Here is a 25,529-nt window from a genome sequence, read left to right as displayed (position 1 = left end):
ACAATCCTTGACAATTCCAAAAGAAGTGGCAGTTAAAGGAAGTACCCTGACATTGGTTTATTATTTAGTACTGTTAAGTTGACCTGGTTCACTATGCTTTTTTTTCTTTTAGAAATCAGCATGGTTCCTCAGTTGGTTTCATGAAGGATGGTCTCCACACTCAACTGTAAAGTTAAAGTTCAACAGTGTGTTAAGTGCCCCAATAAGTGTGATGTTGCCCCTCCCTAAGGAAATGTATTGCCACATTGTGCAAAAAAATACAACAAATTCTAATAAAGCCTACTGAAGAAGTCAGGTCACTGTGACGATACACATGTAGGCGGAGTCAGGCATCAGGGGGCTGAGACCAGACGTGATGCGGGAGCAGTGGCCCTGCTATCTGTGATTTATGTCTGTTCATATTTTATCAATTGTGAATGCAATTTTGAGTTTACTAAATTAATATTTTAACATACTACACTATGGGCATATCCCTCTCTATGTGAGTGCACTGCAGAAATGGGGATCGTACATTTAAAGGGCCAGGCTACCAAAATTAGAGTGCGGCATAGAGTGGACATAGGATGGGATAACAACAAGAGAAGCCGACCTAAGGATCCCAGATAAGGGTAAAAAGTGCATTTGACCTGTAAGTAGACAGGTCCAAGAGTGGAGGTGAGTGCAGGATTGAATGGTGGTGGATTTTATGTTTTGGAAATAAAACAGGAGGTGGAACGCGTATACTTTGAAGAAAATACATGCACATCATATAAATTGTGGACATTCATGTTATTTGATTGTGTTTATTTTCACCAGTATCTTATGAGCATGGTCATCAGCAATTGACACTTATATATTTATGATATGGATGTGAGATCTTAGGCTTTATTAGATTTGGTTGTATTATTTGCACATTGTGGCAATATATTTCCTTAGGGATTTGCAACATCACACCTATTGGGATACTAATTTAATTGTGGAAACACTTTGGTTGTTTTCAGCCACCCCAGCATATTATAGGTTGATTTTTTCAGTATTTTAATTTTAGATTTCACACATAGGGGCTTGGGAAAACTTAACAATCTTTCATGCTAGTGTGTTAAGTGTGTTTTGTTCTGCTGTATGCATATGGTCATTCCCTATATTTGTTTTTCTCTTCACCAATAATTTGCTATAATTCTTGTTAAGAATAGTCAGGACTGGGCTCATGAAGGAATCGGAATACCAAAATTTTAACTGTGCAGGCTTACTTTGTAAATATTTATATTTTTCTCTTGTTTAGCTTCCGTAAATTGTCTGAGCCTGACACTTTCGCCCAGGTATGTTAAACCTGCATTTTGAAGGAACGTGCTCTGCGGCGCACTAAAGTTGGGCAGACAAGGAGGAGCATATATAGTCAACTGAAGGTGGTGGAAGGCAGAAGAAACAGAGCTGCCACAGCTCTAGATAGAGCACGACAAATAAAAAGGTGTCTTTCTGGTGGTGGGCAGGTGATTCTAGAACAGGGCATGGCATTGCAAACAGTTTGTCTGAAGGCAGGGAGACATCTGAGTTAAAGGCTGTCCAAAGATGGTGAGTCACAAACAGGGAATTCACAAACATGTATCTGAGACAGATTTAAAAAGGTTCCTCCAGGTCTCTCTCTTAGGCTATCATTAACAGTTTTTTTATTTCAGTATATATACAGTATATCTATCAAACTGAGACCTGCAGCTGAAGGTTCAACTGCCTTTGCTGGCCTTCCTTGGACTTGAGCCTCTCAGACCTGCTTTAACTGGAGTGTCAGAGATCCTCTGAAGTCTAACAATTGCTGGAAACAGTAAAGCTGGCCATGAACTAATAGAATTTTGGTAAATTTTTCATTTTTGGAACGTTCATTCTATTTTAATGCTTAGTAGGGATAAATTGATGTTTGTTTTTGATCTTAGTGGCAAGATAATTGGAAGGAGCAGGATGGAAGGTTTTTCTGGAATGAATGAATTCCTAACAGTGGTTTTTGTTCAGGAAAATTCCATTTCTACCAAAATCAAATGTTAAAAGTAAACAAAATTTTGCAGTACTTTTGAACGACATCCGTCAAGTCGTTTTTGGCATTATTGAATGTACTGACAAGACTTTTCATGCAAATGTTTGTTTGAAAATCTATCAGTGTATGTATTTATTACAGTTCTTCATATTGCACCAACAATTTACAAAGCACTTTTACCTGATGCACATTCACATTAGCCCCTGCCCTCAAGGAGCCAATATTCTAAGGTTAACCTTCAAACATATATTTGGGGCATGGAAAGAAACCCACACAGGAACAGAAAACAAACTCCATACAAGTAGTACCATAGTTGAGTTTTGAACCAATGCATCTAGTGCTGCTAGGCAGAAGCCGTATCTATGTAGCCAGAGCATTGCCAGCTTTAGACTTTAAGTGCCCTCTGACTGCCTTTTTAATGGCAAACACCATAATTCTATCCTGACAGATTCCCACAAGCTTTCAAAAACTCGGAGTAGATGAGATAATGCAAGGAAGACAAGATGACAGTGCCCAGAAATTTTCTGTGCAGAGGCGGAGGTGGTAAGTAATAACTATTCACAACATATCCATTTCGTAAAGAAAGTGTGGGGCTTTTTCTATTTTTTTTTTACTAAATGTAGGTGTGCTTTAAAGTGATTGTATTTTTTTTTTAAAGTAGAACTATAGGCAAAATGTTTTGTTTAATTTGGATGGAACGGGGGGGGGTTATAACCCATCAATTTTTTTTTTTTTGCCGTCTGTGTCAAATTGTGGAGATTTGCCCTAATTTCCTATCTCATAGACAAACAGGAAGTGAGAGGAAATCCCTGCAAATTACAGGAATTCCTTAAGAACACCAGGCCCCCAACACTAGTGTCTCCAATATTGGAATATTTCCCCTCTATTACTTTTCTGGGGACAACCCAAAATGTGGGATTTCCTTTTACTTAATTTTCAATGATAATGGTAAATGGGACAAATCGAGAGGGTGAATCTCCCTAACATAGGCACAGACTGCAATAAATACTGACAGGCATCCTAATTCTTAACTTATCATCTGTACTTGCTCTGAGCAATGGTTTTTCACAGAGCGGCCTCGAACCTCCTCTTCTGGGGTCCCCCGCAAACGCTCTTGGCTGCTCCTCTTCTCTGTGTGCCACCAAGGGAAGCCACTTCCTATGGTGGCACACATGCTGGCTTAATCCAGAGTCACGCTTTTTGTGTCCATTGACACACAAAGTGCCACTTGGTCCCTCCCTTCACTCCCTCATTTCTGTATTTGATTGACATTAGCATGAGCCAATGGCTCCTGCTGCTCTCACTGAGTGCAGTAAGGAGGGAGAGAGAGCAGTGCTCCTGGGCACAGCACTGGATCGAGATCTGGCTCAGGTAAATATAAGAGGGAGCTGGGGGGAGAGCTGACAATTAATTTAAGAATAACATCTAAAAGGCAAATTGAGTAAATAAAAAATACCTATTTGGTCTTATCCTTTATGCTACGAAGGAGCTTCTTATTAGTATACAAATACGAAGTAAGAAGTACTTGGCAGAAAAAATTCCATTTACGCACCACTTTTCTTGTATAGCAGCAGCTCAGCCTTTAGCTCTTGTTTATCATTCAAGGCTTTCTGGATACAATGCTGAATTTGCTCCCCGGTATGTGTGCCATACAGAAAGGTACAAGCACATGACCTCTGCATAACTTCTGCTCGAGCAAAGCCAGTGAGTTCACAGAAGCCATCCGAGCAATACACCACAGGGTAGGAATGAGGCAGTTGAGCGTTTCCAAGGACAAAGTTGCTATCTAGAAAAGGAAAGCACAAATATTCACAGGGAAGAAAAAGAGGTAAGGGGTAAGATAAATAAAACAGCATGATACAAGAAGTGGACAGGCAATTTAAAGAAACAGCAATGCAATAAACAGCAATAAACGTTCAGCAATAATATAAGCCATACTGCAATCCTTGAATACTGCTCTGCCCAATGACGTAAAATCTAATGTTTTGGTTACTGCAAGTTGCCATCACCTTTGGTCTCTGCATGACATCATTTAAGTGAACTTGTGCCCAAGCTATGAAGACAAAAGTATTTACACATTCCAAACAAGCAGTAAAACCAGTTAAAGCAAGCCATTGATTCACCTCTGAAGCTAGACATTGTGGGGAAGTTTATCTTCAAAGCTCACAACAAAGGCTCTGAAATCTTGGTCCACAAGCCATGGTTTCCATACACTACACTGATGATTGCCAACTATTCCTGTTTGCTCTTTTGGAATAAATGGCTCTATAACATTATGCTGGGGATCTGGATGTGAATTTGGCCACAGAGGCATAAAGGAATGGTTTGCAGAGCTCCATTTTATAATCCATTCTAACATAACCCAATGTATTTGGATCTGTGATGGAAGTACAGAGACAAGCAAATATCTTTTGTTTTAAAAGGCTCTGCTGTGTTTCTTGCCTTTGTGGTCACATACACTGAGTACTGGTAGCAGCTGATGTTAAAGTGTTACTAAACCCACAACAGTAAAATCAGTCTGTATATGCTGTAAATCATGCTTGTTATACTCACTGTGGAACCTAGGGGCTTAATCCTTTGCATTGTGATCCTGTCTTCTCTGATCTTCCCTTTCGTCAACTTGGTGTGTATTGCTAGAGAGTTTTTTTTTTCTGGTAGATGGCACGTGATCAGCACACTGCCAATCAGTGCTGTCCAGACAGTCAGGGGTCCTGCAGTCTCATAGGACAACCGGGGAGAATAAAAACTCCTCCTACAAGCTGTAACCAGTGCTCTGCTGGACACTGATAGAAGTCACTGGTTACTGGTTAGACTGGTCTAACTGCTGATGAGAAAAGGTGTTTAGCAGTTTATATGTACTAACATAATTGCATGTTCATGTTCTGTGCACTGTAGGAGAGCAGATATAGTGAATGCAGTGTTCTGGATTTAGTAACATTTAAAGTGTATGGTTAATATTAAGGTAAAAAAAAAACTTCAAACCTTTAGAACCATTTTAAAGGAGTCTGTTCTATAAATTAAAATATCAATGCTGTGGTAAATATAGCAAATTTGGTAATTATGTGTGGTGAATATTCAATAAAACGCACATGTCTATTAGCTATACTTCTCCTGGGGATCACAGGAGTGCAGTTTTTTTCTGCACTACTCTGACCCATTTTCAGCCGACAGCAGTCTAAAGCTTACTATTGGATGACATCACAGAGAGGGTCCAGGCTCTGAAAAGATCCCAACCATATGGTCAGGATCCACTCGGATGCCTGGACCAACAGCTGGCTCAGCCTCCCAGAATAGAAAAAAAGGCTCTGTGGAAGGCCAAGAAAGCTTATGTTGGTCCACCAAAGGCATCTATTGTGAAGGTATTATAATTATACAGAATTTATACAGCGGCAACAGTTTGCACAGCGCTTTACCATATAAAGGGGTACAGTAAAATTACAATACAGAAGGAATAGGAGGGCCTACAATATAAAGGGAGGGGAAGGTGGTGCAAAAGGAGATAGCTGCAGGGGATGATCTGATGACTCAAGTACAGTTCTTAGGTGGAGGTGGGGTAGGCTTTCCTGAATATGTGAGTTTTCAAAGATCGCCTAAAGGCGGACAGGGTCGGTGCTGACCGGACATACTGGGGTAGGGCGTTCCAGAGGATGAGAGAGGTTCTGCAGAAGTCTTAGAGGCGAGCTGGGGAGGAGGTGACAAGGGAGCTAGAAAGCAATGTTGTCTTGGGAGGAGCGGATTGGACGATATCTGCAGATGAGGTTAGTGATGTAGCTAGGGGCAGTGTTGTGGATGGCATTTTACGTTATGGTTAGTATTTTGAATTTTATGCATTGGGCTAGCGGAAGTCAATGAAGGGATTGGCAGATAGGGGCAGCAGTCTCTGATCAGTTGGTAAGGTTTATAAATCTAGCAGCAGCATTCATAATAGACTGAAGGGAGGTTTCAAAACATGGGTTAGAGAACTTAGGAAAGAGCAGAAAGGCAGCAATAACTGTGAAGGGGGCAGGGTCCAGGGGACAGGTAGTGAGGTGAACCTCGGAAAGGCGTTTGGAAGATTCCTCAGTGGTAACAGGGTCAAAGGAGGAAAGTATTGAGTGTGGTGTTGAGCCTGGTATGCTGGTTGAAGGAGAAAGCTTGACACTGGAGATCTCATCACGAATTGTGCCAATGTTGTTCTTGAAATGACTGGCAATCTCCTGGGCAGTAAGTTGGTGGGTGGAGGCAGTGGGAGATGAAGTAAGGAATGAAGGGTAGAAAAGAGTATACGAGGATTGGATGAGAGGGTTTTTATGAGAGTGTTGCAGTGTAGGTTTGTTTAGCAGCATGGAGGCCAAGGTTGTATTTGAGAAGAGCGGATTTGTAGAGGGCAAAGTCTTGCAGGGATTTCGTTTTACGCCATGCTCACTCAAGAGCACGGCTGCATCTCTTGAGACTTCTGGTGTCAACTGTTTGTGACAGGCGTGGCCTGGTTCTGCATGTAGAGAAAGGAGCAAGTGTATAGTATCACCCCTACTCCAGTGAATACAAGCAGCGCATACATTTCATAATGCTATCATTAAACATCATTTAACATTAATATATTGTGTCATGCTTTGTCTTCACCATTATTGCTGTAACAGAAAATAAATAAAACAACTAAGTGAATATGACACAAAATTGTGACAGTCCACGTATCCCGTGAAAAAAAAAAAAAACACAAAAACTCAGAAAAAGTCCTGTGATAGAATAGAAATTAAAGTCCAGTGCTGAAATTAATTCATGTGACGTAAAAAACATAAAAGTGTTGAAACTCTGTGTTGAGCCCACCATGCACCCCCACTCAAGTGTGCACTCACCAGAACTAACCTTTTTTAAAGCATAATCAAGAGGATATCCATTAATTAGACCAGGAGGTTCCTCCAAGAATCACCCTTCTAAGATTGGTTGCCAGGATCATTGAAAAACTCCACTTCACCATATCATGGTATCATGATATCATTATGTAATGCATGCGCCACTTGTATTCACTGGAGTAGGGGTGATACTATACAATTTTTTGATTTTTTTAAGGAAAGTGGCAGCAATATATATAACATTGTATTTAGAAGATAATAATTATCTGCATCAGGCGCGATATAGTGACTTTGGTTAACAATTTAAGGCGGTTACTTACAGAATATATAAAGGAGCAAGTGTGTCCAGGGAAGATGATAGGGAGGATGATAGTAAGTTGTTGTAGACATATGTGGCCAGGTCTGGGCAGGACAGGAGCACAATTTTATCATAGAGGCATTCAGTAGCAGAGTGAAGAAGGGAAGGGCTGAGGAGGTGAAGGTTTCTACGGGTAACTGTTTGCTGGTTGGAGGCATGGGAGGTAGGAAACAAGGAGAGTGTGAAACTGATAAAGTTGTAATGAGAGCGAGGAAAAGGGGTGTTACAGGGAGTGCATAGGTGGGAGAATACAAGGTCAAGGGTGTTGCCATTGGAGTGAGTGGTGGTTTGTGTCCATTGTGTTAGGTTAAAAAGAAGAGGTAAGGTTGAGTAGGAAGAAAAAAAAAAAAGGGGGGGGGGGGGGGCTGCATTGTACGCATGTTTGAGGAAGGGGGGGGGGGCTGCCTGCATGGATATGTGAGGTGAGGCAGTGTATGTATATGTAAGGAAGGGAGGCTGCAATGAATGTGTGTGCAAGGGGGGAGAAGGGGCTACATTGTAAGTTTATGTGTGAGGGGTAGGGGAGCGGGGGCAGATTGCATTGTATGTGTGAATGGAAGTGGACATGGGGGGGCATTTAATGTAAGTTTAGGAAGAAGGGCTGCAGTCTGCACTGTTTGTGAGGAGCATTTTATGTAACTGTGTGTGTGGGGGCAGCTGGCTGACTTGTAGTTGAATTTAAGAATAGGGGGCTGCATTCTATGTGAATGTAAGAAGAGGGGCAGCAAGCTTCACTATATGTGAGTTTAAGAGCGGGGGGTATGGGGCTTCATTGTAGGGTGTGTGTGTGTGTGTGTGTGGGGGGGGGGGGGGTTTAACAGTCTGTTTTTTATTTAGATGCTTTTATTAAAACAAGCATAACAGCACAAATGCTATTATTTTAATTGGCTGCTCTTTCCTTTATTTTTACCCCCGGAAAATGAGTAGGAATCTGACAGCATTGTCAGTGGGTGGCTTTGCAGGGAGCTGCATCCACTATCACAAATGCAGTGAATGTGTTGTGTCTGCATTGTACATACCTGTGAGAGGAAGAGGTAAACGTTTCCCTCCTCTCATGGTTAAGTATGGCCCTGACTAAGTAATCTGTATTGCACATAACTGCAGAACATGTTTTGGCCCAGTAACTGACAAAATATTTCCACAATCAGTGTATCAAAGTCTTGCATTTTCTGTGACAAAAATGAGGATCTGCAAAATATAGTACTTATAGTTGGCTCCTAAAAATTTCAGTATAAGTAGCACCTTTAAGGGCAAAAATCGAGGTCTGCTTTGATCTCAATAGCTTGTTCTTTAAACAGCTGATTCTGCCTTGCTTTATAAAGAATAGAAGCCTGCCTATTGTTTTCCAAACGTAGTGTCCTCATATGGAAAGCCCTTAAAATGTCTAGCAAGTAATGTTTCTGATTTTCTTATAGCAGTGCAAACTTTTAATAAGTGAAAAGGTTTTGGGTGCAGAACTTGCAAATCAGCAGCACAGCAATTGTTTGAAATGTGTTCTCTTTTATGATTTGGGTATGCAGTAAAGGTATTTATTTATTATAAAAAAGACCTTGTGGCCTAGAACCCCTATTATATAATCTATACTGACTTGCTGACCCCATCCTTTCTGGCATGCCCCATAAGCTTCATCTTTAGTCAGTCATAAGAGGGTTGTGTAGCAAAAAGGGTTTAAAATGTACAATATATTCAACCTCTCTTTCAAAGATTTACTAAGCCTTTACTTAAATCCATAAGTTGCATGAGGCTTGTGAAAAATCAATAAAACAAAATTGTATGCAGGTGAAAAGCCACTTTGATATATCTTTATGGTCAGTTTAAGAGCCATGAAAATCTCCAATATGCGGATATAAAACATAATGAATAAATGCATGTTCTGAAACTAATGACTAATGGCATGTGCAAAGAAGCTCAAAATACCCCAGCCGACAAACAAATTACATGGGACGCCAAGGACTAAAATATCAGCAGTATCTCCGCTTCCAATGGTACCATTATTTGTACAAAAAGCAGTGTTGGACCTAATTCCATATATCATATTATTGCTCAGTAACTTACTTTAGTTGCTACTGCTCCTTAGTGTCTTACAGCTTGATAAATATCCTCTATACATTGTTTGTGCTGAAGATTTTATATCAACTACCTGGTTAATGTGCCACTAAATCACTGCTGACACTTCCCTTCCTTGCAAGAGGGAGAAGACTCCAGAAAAATGTATTGATCTCACATGGGTAGCCAATTTGCTGGATATTTTCTTTTAACCCTCTCCCTTTTCTGCATACGCTGTTTCCTTTCTGAAAATTGTAAAACAAGCATCACCTTCACCTCATTTTAACAAATAATAAATGTAGAATGAGCCTAACATTTTATTGTACTTTACAACTAGTCACAATTTAAAAATGTCCTAGGAACTAGAGAATTGGTTACATTTTCAGCAGATTTTGAATATTGTCTCTGCAAACCAAATGATTACCATTTATTTTAAAGTGGTTGTAAACCCTTACAGCATCAGACCCCAGCCCTTCTCACCAAACTCGTGACCGAAGGACTAGCCAATCTAAAACCGCGGTGTCATGTGCGTAACAATGCCACGCCCAGCTGCCCCCTGCACAAAGATTTTCCAGCTAATGGACCACAACCTGTGTGCCGGCAGCCTGGGAGCGATTGTTACTGGGTCAGGTTAATTATGCAATTAACCCTTCACACTGCCACCACCTCCTTTTTGTACAGAGAAAAAGGAAACTCAGCAATATCAGCAATAACACTATGATGTTTGAATAATCGGCGGTATACCACTGTCACCGCAGGCAGCGATATACCAAAGTTTAAAACACACACACAGTAGCGCTTTTCAGAGGCAGGGGTTCTTTAGTTTGCATTAAAGAGCTTTAGAAACAGTTCAAACACTTTCAGAAAGTAAGATTTATTACTAAAAAGGTCAAAAGGGTGCAATAAAAATTATTTACAGAAAAAGATGTAGCCAATATATATAAATATACAGAGAACAATACCACAGCAAAGAGATAACAGAAAGGAATTTAGGGAGGTAAACTACTTGCCAAACGTCCTGGTTTAAGCAGATCAGGTTTCATGAGCCAAAGGATGCCATATCTCCCAACGTTAGTTCCGATGTTAAAAAGGGAGAATCTACCACCTTTTTCAACTCAGCTTAGCTTTTTTCTAGGAATTCCACAGGGTGTCTCCCTGAAGCAGAGAACCAATCGCCTCATTTGGGGAGGGGGTTGTGTAGGCGGGGAGCTCAGGCTATGAGCAAAACTCTCACAGTTGATGTCATGGTTCATAACTTATTCTCGGTACATTTAGAAGCCTTGCCACTAGTAGATTAATATGCAGACGCATCTGCTGAACGGTTAGATATGAAATATGACATATCTACTTGAATGGTTCAGGAGATATCATTTTCTGCTCTCCTGTATATACCAGCTAGGGGGTGTAATATACCAGGCGACTTGTCTTAAACTGAGCCATCTGAATATGTGCTCCCTGTTTATGTAATTATGCCCTATTTGAAGATATAAAATTATATGGAAAAGTGAGTTTTTAAATGTAAGTCTGTTTTTACGACTACCTGGAATGCCTTTGAGCTCAGTGAAGGACTTGGTTTATGGCTTTACGATATCCCAGATTGAGAAGTTAACAGACAGCTGGGCCCCAGCTCGGTTGGGGGTTTTATAGCCATGACACCCTCCCAATGAGTTTGCTACCTGTGATCTCTGCAACAAACAGACCACATGTCACTCAACAGAGAGGGAGGGGAATGTCGGAAGAATCTGATTTGGGAGAGAGAGATACAATATGGAGGGGTTTGGGAGCAAAATGGATGACTGCGTCCATCTCTGTGTGCATAATTGCTACAATACCAAATGAAGTAACTGGCCTCAGGTGATATACAGAAATTAAAGAAATCCTCCCACATAACTTGTACCTGTCTGTCTATCTACAGCTGTCTGTTCGATACATCCATTCAAAGTGCAGAATTTACACAGGATCTCTCAGCTCTGAAAAGCAGGGGGCGAGCAGCTAATGTTACATTAGTGAGGAGAGCTCTGAGAGCCAAATTGGAGGGAAGCAATACACCCACTCCACACAGCATACAGGAATACAGCTGAGGCTGTCAGTCACAGGCTGTGCCCTCGCCTGTCACCATTTTTCTTTTGGTGTCAGGAAAACGTATAAGAAGTGACTTACAGTGGGGATCAAACGTTTGGACACCCAGCTAAAAATTTGTATTAATGTGCATAAAGAAGCCAAGGAAAGATGGAAAAATCTCCAAAAGGCATCAAATTACAGATTAGACATTCTTATATGTCAACAAAAGTTAGATTTTATTTCCATCTTTCAAAACAACAACAAAACAACACTTTCAAAACAACAGAAAACAAAAAAAATGGCGTCTGCAAAAGTTTGGGCACCCTGCAGAATTTATAGCATGCACTGCCCCCTTTGCCAAGCTGAGACCTGCCAGTGTCATGGATTGTTCTCAATCATCGTCTGGGAAGACCAGGTTATTTCAATCTCAAAGGTTTTAAATGCCCAGACTCATCTGACCTTGCCCCAACAATCAGCACCATGGGTTCTTCTAAGCAGTTGTCTAGAAAACTGAAACTGAAAATAGTTGACGCGCACAAAGCTGGAGAAGGCTATAAGAAGATAGCAAAGCGTTTTCAGATGTCAAAATCCTCTGTTCGGTATGTAATTAAGAAATGGCAGTCATCAGGAACAGTGGAAGTTAAAGCAACATCTGGAAGACCAAGAAAAATATCAGACAGAACAGCTTGCAGGATTGTGAGAAAAACAATTCAAAACCCACGTTTGACTGCATGATCCCTCCAGAAAGATCTGGCAGACACTGGAGTTGTGGTACACTATTCCACTATAAAGAGATACTTTTACAAATATGGTCTTCATGGAAGAGTCATCAGAAGAAAACCTCTTCTACGTCCTCACCACAAAAATCATCGTTTGAACTTTGCAAATGAACATATAGACAAGCCTGATGCATTTTGGAAACAAGTTCTGTGGACCGATGAGGTTAAAATTTAACTTTTTGGGCAGAATGAGCAAAGGTACGTTTGGAGAAGAAGGGGCACAGAATTTAATGAAAAGAACCTCTGTCCAAGTATTAAGCATGGGGATGGATCAATCATGCTTTGGGGTTGTGTTGCAGCCAGTGGCACAGGGAAGATCTCACGAGTAGAAAAATGGATTCAATAAAATTTCAGCAAATTTTGGATGGTAACTTGATGCCATCTGTGAAAAAGCTGAAGTTAAAGAGAGGATGGCTTCTACAAATGGATAATGATCCTAAACACACCTCGAAATCCACGGGGGATTACATCAAGAGGCGTAAACTGAAGGTTTTGCCATGGCCTTCACAATCTCCTGACCTCAACATAATTGAAAATCTATGGATAGACCTTAAAAGAGCAGTGCGTGACAGACAGCCCAGAAATCTCAAAGAACTGGAAGACTTTTGTAAGGAAGAATGGGCAAAGATACCTCAAACAAGAATTGAAAGACTCTTGGCTGGCTAAAAAAAGTGTTTACAAGCTGTGATACTTGCCAAAGGGGGCAGTACAAGATATTAACTCTGCAGGGTGTCCAAACTTTTGCAGACGCCATTTTTTTGTTTTCTGTTATTTTGAAAGTGTAAATGATGGAAATAAAATCTAACTTTTGTTGACATATTATAAGAATGTCTAATCTGTAATTTGATGCCTTTTGGAGATTTTTCCATCTTTCCTTGGCTTCTTTATGCACATTAATACAAATTTTTAGCTGGGGTGCCCAAACTTTCGATCCCCACTGTATGCTGATAGCAGAGGAACGAGGCAGCGGACAAAAATGACACTTAGTGCTCTGGACTGAGACAATCATACACTATAGAGGGATATGGTTTGTCCATGTTTCATATCTCAGGTTTACAACCACTTTAAAACATGAGCAAAGGAAAAACATTGATGAGGCATGAGACAACTGCGGTGCCTGACCCCTGCCCTTCTCGCCAACCCGTGAAAAAGGACCAGCCAGTCTCATCGTGCTGTCACTTGCGTAACAATGCCACCCTCAGCTGCCACCCTGCACAGAGATTTTCCAGCTCTTGGGAACACAATCTAGGTGCCAGTACCCTAAGAGCGATTGTTACTGGGTTAGGTTAATTAGCAACTAATTCTTTATACTGCCACCATCGCCTTTTTACTGAGGAGGAAACTCACAAATCTTAGCAATAACAACTATGATTTTAGCATAAACATCTGTAACACACACGGTCACCACAGACAGGCAAATTCAGAGGATTATTATAAACAGTAGCACTCTTCAAGAGACAGGGATTCTTTAGTTTGTATTGAAAGCCTTAGAGATTGTTTTACTACTTTTCAAAATAGGGTTTATTAATGAAAATGTGAAATCGTGCAATTAAAATATTTACAGAAAAGGATATTACAAAGACATAATGAGAACAATAACGCAACAGAGAAATAAAAGGAGATGAAAATGGAGAATACTTGCAAAGTCCTGGTTATAGCAGAGCCCAATTGTCTGAGCAAAAATGTTGCCGTGGCTCTCTTAGGTGTTCCTTGGTTGATGTTAAAACGAAAGCTTCCTTAACTTGTGCTATCATCCCCTTTTCTGTGATATCAAAGGGGTGTGGACAGAGACCCTCTGACCAATCATCCAGTTTAAGGGATGGGTGCTGGGAGGTCACCACGTTTATGACCAAGTCCCAACTACAGTTTTAAACTAATATTAATATCTTTCAACATGTGCAAATTGTATTCTAGAAACTGGCAGATTATTATTCAGAATTATATTTTGTATCCAGGGATACCAAAAACTGCGTACAATTTGTCACCCAGGAGGGAGGCGACTGCTTTCTCCCCTTTTGTATGTGCTAAAATAGTCCTGTATGACCTTGATTTACTTGGCATGATATTCCCAAATTCAAATACATAAGTAATATTAATGTGTCCTTTTCCTGTTGGATTTTAGGAATTGTGCATGGATCAGGGGCAGACTGATAACTCATGGGGCCCCCGGGCAATAGGGGATCATGGGGCCCCTGTATCCTTGCCCAAACTCAAAAAAGCCTATGAAAAAGGTACCAGGGGCATCTCATGGGGCCCCCTATTGACCCTGGGCCCTCGGGCAGTGCCCGTGTTTACAAATGGTCAGTCCGCCCCTGACATGGATTGTTAAATTTTGGAATAGATAATTTATGGCACGCTCTGCATTCCTAGAGCTTTAATGACCTTACAGGTCATGTGTGACAGGCTTGACTGAGTTATTATGGTTTTAGGATAGGGCAGAGGAAAGTGTTTTTCATGGCTCGTGGAAACAGACACCCTAACATTAAAGCAGAACTTTACCCATAACAACTTGATGAAAAATAATTTCCTTATAATTATAAATTATGTGACCTAAATTAGTGTGTACTATGAATTGTCTCCAGCATTGCTCCTGGTTCTTCTTGCCGGAGGCTGCCATTTTGCTGAAGCCCAAAGCCCCTGAACAGCAGTAAATTGTAAAGCGGAAATAAACCCACTGATTTAATGGTTTTCTAAAAACAGTTACATTCCTGGAATGCTGTCAAATTTGCTTGTTTCCTCAAACTGTCAAACCATCAAATGCCTGGTATCATAACTGATCACATGTGCAGCACCATAGCAATTGCAGGTAAAACATAAGCAGCTTCTTTGACTGTAAAGGATGGGTTTAATTCCACTTTAAAGCAGAGTTCCCCCCCCCCCGCCTGTGTCTTCCTCGTGTCCCCCCACCCTCTCCTCATCCTGTCGCAGCCTTTAAAGATAGGCTGCACAGGATGAGAGGGGTCCCCTCACCCCTCCTGCCCCTTGTCACCTCCTCACATCTTGACGCAGCGTTTGAAGACAGGCTGCGCAGGATGGGAGGAAAGTGACCCCTGTAGTGGACCTCACACATCTACGGCCATATAGCCGGGAGAGGAGTGACACCCCGCTGGGGGGGATTCCGGCACGGAGCTGCCAACCTGGCGCCACGCGCCCCCTGGTGGGTGCAGCACGGGCATGAGGCTTCCTGCACCCGCCGGAGGCAGAGCACGGCCCGTGTCAAGGGGGCGTGCCTTGTTGCTCGGTAATGCGGCGCTGGGCCGGACGTTGCTGAGGCAACCAGGAAGCATCCTGCCCAGCTTTAAGAAGGCCGGCGCAGGACTCTTCAGTGTGGGTCTGCTGCCAAAGCTGCTGGGAGGTCTGCGCTGAGGCCAGACTCCCGCAGCCAACCCTGCTGGCACTCTGCATAATACTCCGGGTCGGGAGTACCCGCTGCCACTCTGCATAATACTCCGGGTCGGGAGTACCCGCTGCGTGCCAAGATGCCCGCTGCGTGCCAGAACTACCTGCTGTGTGGATTACCTGCCGTGTACTGAGGCATGTCGTTGCATGTTGCCGGCCGCTGGGAGCCAGAAAGAACCCCTGCCAGAAAGAACCCCTGCCAGAACTGTGTGTGTCCATACCCCCGTTTTCCCTTCCTGGACTGTCCGTGGACTTCCCCCCCTTGCTTTTCTCTGCCTGAACTGTCCGCGAGCCCCTCCATTACCCTCCCTAGACGCTGAGTGTCCGCTGAGTCCCCATGAGCCTGATGTTGTCCCTAGAGAGCTGTGTGGGGGCTGTGCTGAGGTCAGACCCCACAGCTAAGACCCCGCTAAGTCCCCGTGAGCCTGCTGTTGTCCCTAGAAGAGCTGTGTGAGGTCTGTGCTGAGGTCAGACCCCACAGCTATGACCCCGCTAAGTCCCCGTGAGCCTGCTGTTGTCCCTAGAAGAGCTGTGTGAGGTCTGTGCTGAGGTCAGACCCCACAGCTATGACCCCGCTAAGTCCCCGTGAGCCTGCTGTTGTCCCTAGAGAGCTGTGTGGGGGCTGTGCTGAGGTCAGACCCCCACAGCCAAGATCCCGCTGAGTCCCCATGAGCCTGCTGTTGTCCCTCGAGAGCTGTATGGGGGCTGTGCTGAGGTCAGACCCCACAGCCAAGATCCCGCTGAGTCCCCATGAGCCTGCTGTTGTCCCTGGAAAGCTGAGCCCTGTGAGGGTCCCTGTCTACTGATTGAGTGTCCCTAGAAGCCACCTGCGGCTGAGTGTCTGCAAGCCGCTTACCGTGAGTGTCCCTAGAAGCCGCATGTTGCGGAGTGCCATGAACTGCCCCTATTGTGTGCTTGGATTACCCTTACCTGAACTGTCCTTATTGTGTGCTTGGATTACCCTTACCTGAACTGCCCCATTGCGTGCTCAGATTATAGCTACCTGAACTGCCCCATTGCGTGCTCAGATTATAGCTACCTGAACTGCCCCCCTGAGTGCTGGGGCCATCGCTACCTGCAGTGCCCTATCGTGGGCCGGATTACAATTATTTTGGGCTCCTCCACTCTCTTCCCCTTTTTTGGTACCTGGACGCTATCGTCCTCCCGAGTGAGTGCCTTCCATAGTTTAATAAAGCTTTGTGTGTTTACCATCTTCTTTGTGTGTTCTGTCCTGCCTACACTCCGTCACACAAACAAAAGTGGAAGCTCCACTTTTCTGCCTCCCCCCTCTTCCACTGCCACATTGGGCGCCTTTTGGGGTGAGGGGGTAACTGGCTTTGACCGCCGCGGCGAACTGATCCAGACGTTCGCCCCACCGCAGCCCTCATGGGACACTTCACAGGTTCCAGAGGACTGCGGTCCATTCACAAAGTACAAGAAACTTTGTGCATGCACAGTAGACCTTGCAGCTTCACAGCTGGTTTCCCTTAGTCAAGATGGCAGCGCCTGCACCCGACAGCCGCTTGAAGAATCAGCTTGGGGTGAGGACACCGCTGGATCCCTGGACAGGTAAGCACCACAATATTAAAAGTCAGCAATTACTGTATTTGTAGCTGCTGACTTATTTTCACATTTAAGGTACAAAAATTAGTATCCATTCAGTCGTATCCGACCCTTGGCAATTGCATTGACCGTTACTCGTAAGCAACTTTTTCCATGAATTCTCTTAGCAACAAAAGCAATATACAGTATATGTATTTAACACTTTGTAATATACAAGAAGCTTAGATTGGAGTGTTCTTACTGCAAAATAACAGACTGCATATTATTTCCAGCAAAATCATTATTTAGTTTTCAGCCAGAGGAGTAACAATTTTTCCCCTGAATCCAGCTTGCCCACTCTCAGGTGGTGAGGCTCCAGCCAAATTCTGAGCTCCCAATTCCAATTTCTGAGTAGCAAATGCCATATCCCAGGTTCTGAGTTCCAACTTCTAAGTAACTTTCAAGTATCAATTTATGAATTCTAAATTCGAGTGCACAATTCACAAAAATTATGAGTTCCACGTTCCAAGCTCTGACTTCCAAATTCTAGATTCCAGGTTCCAAATTTCTCATACCAAATTCTAAGTTTGAAGTGCTGAGCACTGGGTTTCAAAATTCTGGAAGTTCTGAGTTCCAAATTCTTACACCAGTAATAAATATACAACTGATGTCATTTACCACATCACCAATTTTAATCTATAAAATAATCAGTGCTAGATTTGTATTTCTTCCCTCACAGCCAGTGACACGAGGACTAAAGCAAGGTTGGCAGGCCATTCACCCTTGTGCCATAATCCCTCACATAAATATATCATACAGACTTTATCATAGTCAAATCTCTACTGAAAAATAACAAATAAAATAACAATAGAAATGATGTTTGTTGGTATATGGCAATAAAGATTATTTGAGGATAATCTTTCCTGAAGTATTTTAATTAAAAAGTAACCAAACCCTCTCCTTTCTGTAGCTACACATTTTATTTTTTTTAGCTTTCTAACTACATGTGAGGGACAGCTGTGAAGGGGTGGGTAGAAAATGCAGTCCCTGCACTGGATATCTGCATACAGCCATAACTTTGCAAGTGTCATGTATGAATTCAGAACCATAAAGGATTTTTACCTTTACTAAAATTCCAAAAGAAATTCACAAGTGGACAATCATTCACATCAGTCATTAACCCTCATGGGGTGTACAATCTAAGATCCAAAACTTACATTCATACATACACATACTAGGGCCAATTTAGACAGGATCTAATTAACCTACCAGCATGTCTTTGGAGTGTGGGAGGAAACCAAAGTACCCAGAGGAAACCCACGCAGGCACAGGGAGAACATAACTTACACGTAAACCAATTAATATACACTTATTAGGATTTTTTCTTAGCAAAGACATGTAGCAGAATATATTTTGGCCTAAATTTATGAAGAAATTTTTTTTTTTTTAATGTTTTTACTGGATGTTTTATAGAAAAAAGTCAAAAATATTTTTTTTTCAAAATTGTCGGTGCTTTTTTTTGTTTATAGCGCAAAAAATAAAACCCGCCATTTGTAAACGCTATAACTTTCACATAAACCAATTAATTTACATGTATTAGGATTTTTTTTTTAGCAAAGACGTAGTAGAATACATTTTGGCCTAAATTTGTCGAAATTTGATTTTTTACATTTTTTTACTGGATATGTTTTTTAGCAAAAAGTCAAAAATATTGTTTTTTTCTCAAAATTGTTAGACTTTTTTTTATGGCGCAAAAAATAAAAATGCACAGGCGATCAAATACCACCAAAAGAAAAAACTATTTGTGGGGAAAAAAGGACATGCATTTAAATTTATGTACAGCGTTGCATGACTGCACAATTGTCAGTTACAGTAACGCAGCGCTGTATCGCAAAAATGGCCTGCAGGAAGGGAGGGGGGTAAATCCTCTGGAGGGCAAGTGGTTAATAAACTGAACATCCAGTCTGGTGACCTCTCTTTTCTCTGCCACTGCTATGCAATATAGCCTGGTCACATTCCTGCACCACCCTGTGATTGGGCAAGAAAGGAAAAGCAGCAGAATGATCAAGTCATCTTCCTTCTCCTCCTGTTAGCTTGTTTATTGTTAGCACATAAAACAAAAACACACTTGATTGGCTCAGAGTGTCTTCCTCTCCTACTGCTGTACAGGGGAATACAAGAGGTTGATATCAACACATATTTAGGTACTTATATCAATTGTAGTTAATAAAAAAAATTATATTATATTGCATGCATTAAATTTATTTTAATATCAGGAATACCAAGAATTCAGCTTTTATTCAGCACATAACTCAGAATGTGAATAGTTCCTTTACACCCCAGGTGCGACGTGGCCTACGATTTGCATGCCCTGACACTTGTAAATCGTATGCCAAGACCCACCCTATTTTCCGCTATTAGAGCAGTCGTATTGGTGCAGTTTCGACTTGGTCGGGGCCGCACCGATTTCTAAAGTATCGCAGGCACTACTTTTGTTGCGATTTACATAGGCATCTGTGTCAGATAATCTAAATAATCAAAACTGAACAATTATCCAAAGAAAAAGTCCCCAAATAAAGTCCAATGTCCCAAAAAAAATGTGAAAAAATTATAGTTTACTCAAACTTTATAAATTTCCAGCTTGCTCACATCTTCTGTGAAAAGCATTTTGTGGATCTAAAAATGCTTTTCACAGATGTGAACAAGCTTCAAATTTATAAAGTTTGAGTAAATAATAATTTTTTCACATTTTGGGACTTTTTCTTTGGACTTTCACATACAATTTTTCACGGTTTTGATTATTTGTGTTTGTGCTGTATTATTTTTTGATGTTTAGTCAATCCTTGAACAGCAGCATTTAATTTTTCACTTATTTCCTTGGCGCAAGTTTGATACATATTATCTGTGTCAGATGTCTTGCAAATCGCAACTGAAATCCGGCAGGTCACCTGATTTTGAAATCGTGCAACTTCACTGTAAGTAGATGGGTCAACAATTGGCTTATTTTTCGGCCGAAAAAAAAAAAAGGCAGATTTTCACACTGTTAATGGGTTAATTGGTCAGCCGTTTTTCTGGATTTTGGCACGTTTTGCATCCGTAAAGTTGGAAGAAAAATCGACCAATTTTCGCAGCAATAATGGGCAAATCGGCCGATCTTTTCACCAATAAAAAAAATCTGTGCATGAGCCGTGACGGAAAAGGAAGAGGAAGAAGAAGAAGAAAAAGGAAGAAGAAAAAAGGAAGAGGAAGAAGAGGAAGAAAAAGGAAGAGGAAGAAGAAAAAGGAAGAAGAAGAAGAAAAAAGGAAGAAGAAGAAGAAAAAAGGAAGAAGAAAAAGGAAGAAGGAAGAAGAATTCCAGCCCGCTATTATATTTGACATGAAAAAGTATTGCAGTTGCAACAATGTATCTATTTGTATCTGAATAAAAACATCTATATCCGAAATGGATACAAATAGATACAATGTTGTAACCGCTATACTTTTTAATGTCAAATATAATAGCGGAGCTCTCTGCAGGGCACAGAAGTAATTAAATGCCGGCCGTATACGGGACGAAAATCGGCCATTTTTTTATCGTTGGTGGTAACATTGGCCTATTAAACGACCGATTTTTCGTTTTTTGTTAAAAAAACGTCCGGTTTTCGACCCATCTATGGTGTGCATTACAGATTAAACTATTTTTATGATGTTAATAGATTCTTGATACATACATACACATATATGTATTTTATATAGATATGCACATACTGTACATAATATAAACCTTCTTAATGACTGTGGTAGTTTAAACCCTCCATCTCGAAATCATTTTCCTTGTTGTTGACTTGTTGCACAATGCAATTGCTCATCTAAATAACATGTATTGATGTGTTCCTGGGGGAGTGAGAGAGATCTCACAGAGAATTGTTAGTACTGGCTCACAGCCCTTCCTTTCACCTCTAGTTACACAGGGGGAGGACAGAAACACACGCAGGCTTGAAACTGTCTCTATGCTGCTGGAGCTGCCACAGATCCTCTGATTAAACTTCAATGGAATCCCAGCAAATGCTTAACTAGTTAACCAGAGCTGTTGTCTCGCTGTCAGTTGTGCGAAAAATGGAATGTGAAGCATATAATTAAGGAGGCGAGAGTACCACATGACTGCCATTTAATGCTAATATTTAACAGGGCTTACACAGATTTTAAAAGGCCAGTACACAAATGGTGCAATTCTGCATAAACATTCACAAAAAATATAGCATATAAAAGAGCATATTTTTGAAGCATTGAGAACAACATTCACTGGTGGTGAATTATTCACCGTGCTTTAACTACCCTCCAGAGGATTTACCGCCCTTCCTGACCAGGCCATTTATTTTTTTTCGCAATATGGTGCTGCATTACTTTGACAATTGTGCGGTCATGCAAATCTGTACAGAAATTAAATTTATGTCCCTTTTTTGTCCCCACAAATAGAGCTTTCTTTCAGTGGTATTTGATCACTGCTGTGTTTTTATTTTTTGTGCTATAAACAAAAAAAAGGGTGACAAATTTGTAAAAAAAAAAAAAAAAAAAAAACCCCAATATTTTTGAATTTTTGCTATAAAACATATCCAATAAAAAATTTTAAAAAAATCAAATTTCGTCATAAATGTAGGCCAAAATGTGTTCTGCTACATGTCTTTGCTAAAAAAAAAAAATAAAATATATATCCCAATATGTGTAAATTAATTGGTTTACATGAAAGTTAGAGCGTTTACAAATGACGGTAAATATGCTGTAATTTTCGTGTTTTTTTTATAATTGTAATGGAGGCAGTCAGCGACTTATAGTGGGATTGCGGTGTCCATTCTGACACTGGGTGGGAACTAACTACCACTGACATCCCCAGTGACACTAAGTCCTCATGCACACTGGATGTTGTTACAGCAGCTGTTATTGACTTTTGGCATTTCTTTCTAAAGCCAGTAAACACCCCAGCATGTTATCCTGTGTATTGCACACATAGGCTTTAATCAGCATTTTTTGGCAGGGATGTCTTTTGGCTGGAAAAAAAACTCCAGAACTAGTGGGTTTCTAGAGTTTTTTTAGCTGTAAAAAAGCTCTAAGGCTGAAAAACATGGTAAAACACGGCAAACCAGCGCTTTTGGACTTTTTTTGACCAAAATTTTTTTTTGTGTGTATAAAAAAAACCCCACTAAAAATCGCAGCAAAATGCTGAAAAACTTGCATTTTTAACGTGACTTTACACACCGAACACCCAGTGTGCATGGAGCCTAATACAGTGACCAGTGCTAATAAAAAGCACTGACACTGTACTAATGACACTGGGCAGGAAGGGGTTAACGTTTGGGCGATCAAAGGGTTAATGTGTGCGTTTTATTATGTGTGCAGTCTTGTATTTTACTAGGGAGCCTTGCTGTTTTGTATCTCTATGCTGTGCATGTATGTTGTTTACACACAGGTCTCTCCCCATCATCTTTACACAGCAATTGCCGAGTGCCAGCCAGGAATCGCCAGACGGGATCCGATGATTGACATCCCTAGCCACCAATAGCGGCGAGCGCCCCCCTACCCGGAAATGCAGCCCTGCCACCCTATAGCAGTACTTCTACTATAGAGCAACGGGCAAGCAGCTAAAAGCACACACAATTATTATTATAATACAGGATTTATAAAGCGCCGACAGCTTGCTCAGTGCTTTACATTATGGTGGGAGACAGTACATTAATAATACAGTTCAATACAAGAGGGATTTGAGGGCCCTGCTCCTTGGAGCTTACAATCTAGGAGGGAGGGGATAGTGGTACAAAAGGTAATGACTGTGGGGGATGGAGTGGTTGGAAGAGTAGAGAATTCCAGTATTAGCTGAGGGTGGGGTAGGCTTCCCTGAAGAGATAGGTTTTCAGAGTGCGCCTAAAAGTGAGCAGAGTAGGCGATAGTCTGATTGGGGTAGGGAGTTCCAGAGGATGGGGGAAGCCCTGGAGAAGTCCTGGAGACGAGCATGGGAGGAGGAGACAAGGGAGCTAGAGAGTAGGAGGTCCTGCAAGGAGCGGAGTGGACGGTTTGGGTGATATTTAGAGACAAGATCGGTGATGTAATTTGGGGTAGTGTTATGAACGGCTTTATACGTCAGTGTTAGTACAATTGAATACTGGCAAATTTTTAGGACTGACTTTTGGGGTGTACCTCCTTTTTATTTTAAGATCCAAGCTGTACCGATACAAAAGTTTTAGCAGAAAACATATTCACTAGGAAGATTCGGCCAGCATGAAATGTTTGGAGAATGTCACATTCACTGGCTTTGTAAGAGATTTTTACTACAGAGTTCAAAGTTGACACCACCACAGATTTTGCGGGAAGCAGCCCTTGAGCGTCGAGGGTTCCGGACACCAGAGAACAGAAGGTTCCACAACTAATTGAATGTTTGGGTGAGAGGCCACTGACCACAGTCTCCATATCCATCTCTTAAGGGGACAGTGCCACCCAGGGGCGGACTGACCATTTGGAAACTCAGGCACTGCCCGAGGGCTCGGGGTCAGTAGGGGGTCCGATGAGATACCCCTGGTACCTTTTTCATAGGATTTTTGGAGTTTTGTCAAGGACACAGGGGCCCCATGATCCCTTATTGCCTGGGGGCCCCATGAGTTGTCAGTCCGCCCCTGGTGCCACCCTAATTATGGTTTTAGTTTGGGGATTTTTACCCCTTTACAGTTGGATTACAAATTTATGCACAGGACTCTATGGAGCCAACATCTAGTACCACACTGTAGCAATCATGCATACAGAGATGGACACGGTCCTCCATCTTGTTAAGGGTCTTCCATCTTCTATCATGTCCTACTCCCAAATCAGCTTTCCTCATCCCCCCTCCCTCTCTGTTGAGTGACATGTGGTCTGGATGAGGCAGAGGTCACAGGCGCCAAGCTCAGTGGGAGAGCTCCAGGGCTATAAACCTCAATTAGCTGGGCCCCAGATATTTGCCAGACTCCTGCTAGAGAGGGCTCATCAAGACATAAACCAAGCCTCACTGAACTTCAAGACATTCCAAAGGGTTGTAAAAACAGACTTACATTTAAAAACTCACTTTTTCATGTACGTTCATATCTTCAAATAGGACATAATTACCTAAACATGGAGCCCATATTTGGACGGCTCAAGTTAAGACCATTCTCCTGGTATATTACACCCCCTAGCTGGCATATACAGGAGAGCAGAAAATTATATCTCCTGAACCATTCAAACAGATATGTCATATTTCATATCTAACCATTCAGCAGATGCGTCTGCATGTTAATCTACTAGTGGCAAGGCTGCTAAATGCACCGAGGATAAGTTATGAACCATAATATGAGCTATGAGAGTTTTTGGTCATAGCTTGGGTCTCCACCTACAACTCCCTCCCCAATTTACTGCTCCAGGGAGACACCCTGTGGAGTTGCTAGAAAAAGCTAAGCTAAGCTGTGAAGAAGTGAAAGAAATCTCCTTTTTTAACATCGGAACTAAGATTGGGAGATCAGGCATCCTTTTGGCTCATGAAACTTGATCTGCTTAAACCAGGACATTTGGCAAGTACTTCAACCCTCAACTCCTTTCGGTTATCTCTTTGCTGTGCTATTGCTTTCTGTATATTTATATATATAAATATATATATATATATTGGCTACATCTTTTTCTGTAAATATTTTTATTGCACCCTTTTGAACTTTTAGTAATAAATCTTACTTTCCTAAAGTGTTGAACTGTTTCTAACACTCTTTAATGCAAACTACGAATTCCTGCCTCTGATAGCGCTACTGTGTGTGTGTTTTAAACTTCGGTATATCGCTGCCTGCGGTGACAGTGGTATACCGATGATTATTCAAACATCATAGTGTTATTGCTAATATTGCCGAGTTTCCTCTTTCTCTGTACAAAAAGGAGGTGGTGGCAGTGTAAAGGATTAATTGCTTAATTAACCTGACCCAGTAACAATCACGCTCAGGCTGCAGGTACATCGATTGTGGTCCGTTAGCTGGAAAATCTTTGTGCAGGGTGCAGCTGAGCGTGGCATTGTTACGCATGTGACAGCGCGGTTCACAAGTTTAGTGAGAAGGGCTGGGGTATGACGCCGCAACTGTCACACACGCAGGCCAGTGGGAAAGGCTGTAGGAAGACTCAAAGACCTTTAGACTCTAAAGGAGTATCACCATTATTTAGGGTCCCCTAGAATCAAGATTCAGGTACCTGGTAGAGTTTGGATCCAGAAGTACTCAGTTCACATATGGTTATTATTGTATTGTACAAATTTCCTTTACTTTGTGACGGTTTGCAGTTGTTGCTATTACTGTTGCTTTCTTGGATGTGTAGACCAAGTAAAAGTTTCTTCTTTACCATTGGTGTGTCAGAAGGTGTGGCATTTCTGAAAAGGGTCATTGTCATCCGGAATCAGGAAATGCATACATTAGCGGAAATTGGTGTTTTTGACAGAACACAAGGTGCAGCGCTAAAAGCAAATGAAGCCAAAATATAATAGAAGGTAAATATGA

General features: G+C 41.6%; 1 protein-coding gene across 1 annotated transcript in view; it reads right to left on the bottom strand.

The window, feature by feature from the left end:
• The window catches only part of KCNH3 (potassium voltage-gated channel subfamily H member 3), a 94,889-nt gene that overhangs the window by 39,815 nt on the left and 29,545 nt on the right, over positions 1-25,529 (bottom strand). Inside the window, exon 3 of the mRNA XM_089679660.1 lies at positions 3,558-3,791. Coding sequence (XP_089535786.1) covers positions 3,558-3,791 — 234 coding nt within the window. The remainder of the gene's footprint in view (positions 1-3,557; positions 3,792-25,529) is intronic.

This window comes from Staurois parvus, unplaced genomic scaffold (genome assembly GCF_062004578.1).
Source record: "Staurois parvus isolate SC_StPar_1 unplaced genomic scaffold, SC_StPar_1.0 ptg000017l, whole genome shotgun sequence".
Taxonomy (NCBI): domain Eukaryota; kingdom Metazoa; phylum Chordata; class Amphibia; order Anura; family Ranidae; genus Staurois; species Staurois parvus.
This window is presented reverse-complemented; position numbering and strand designations above follow the sequence as displayed.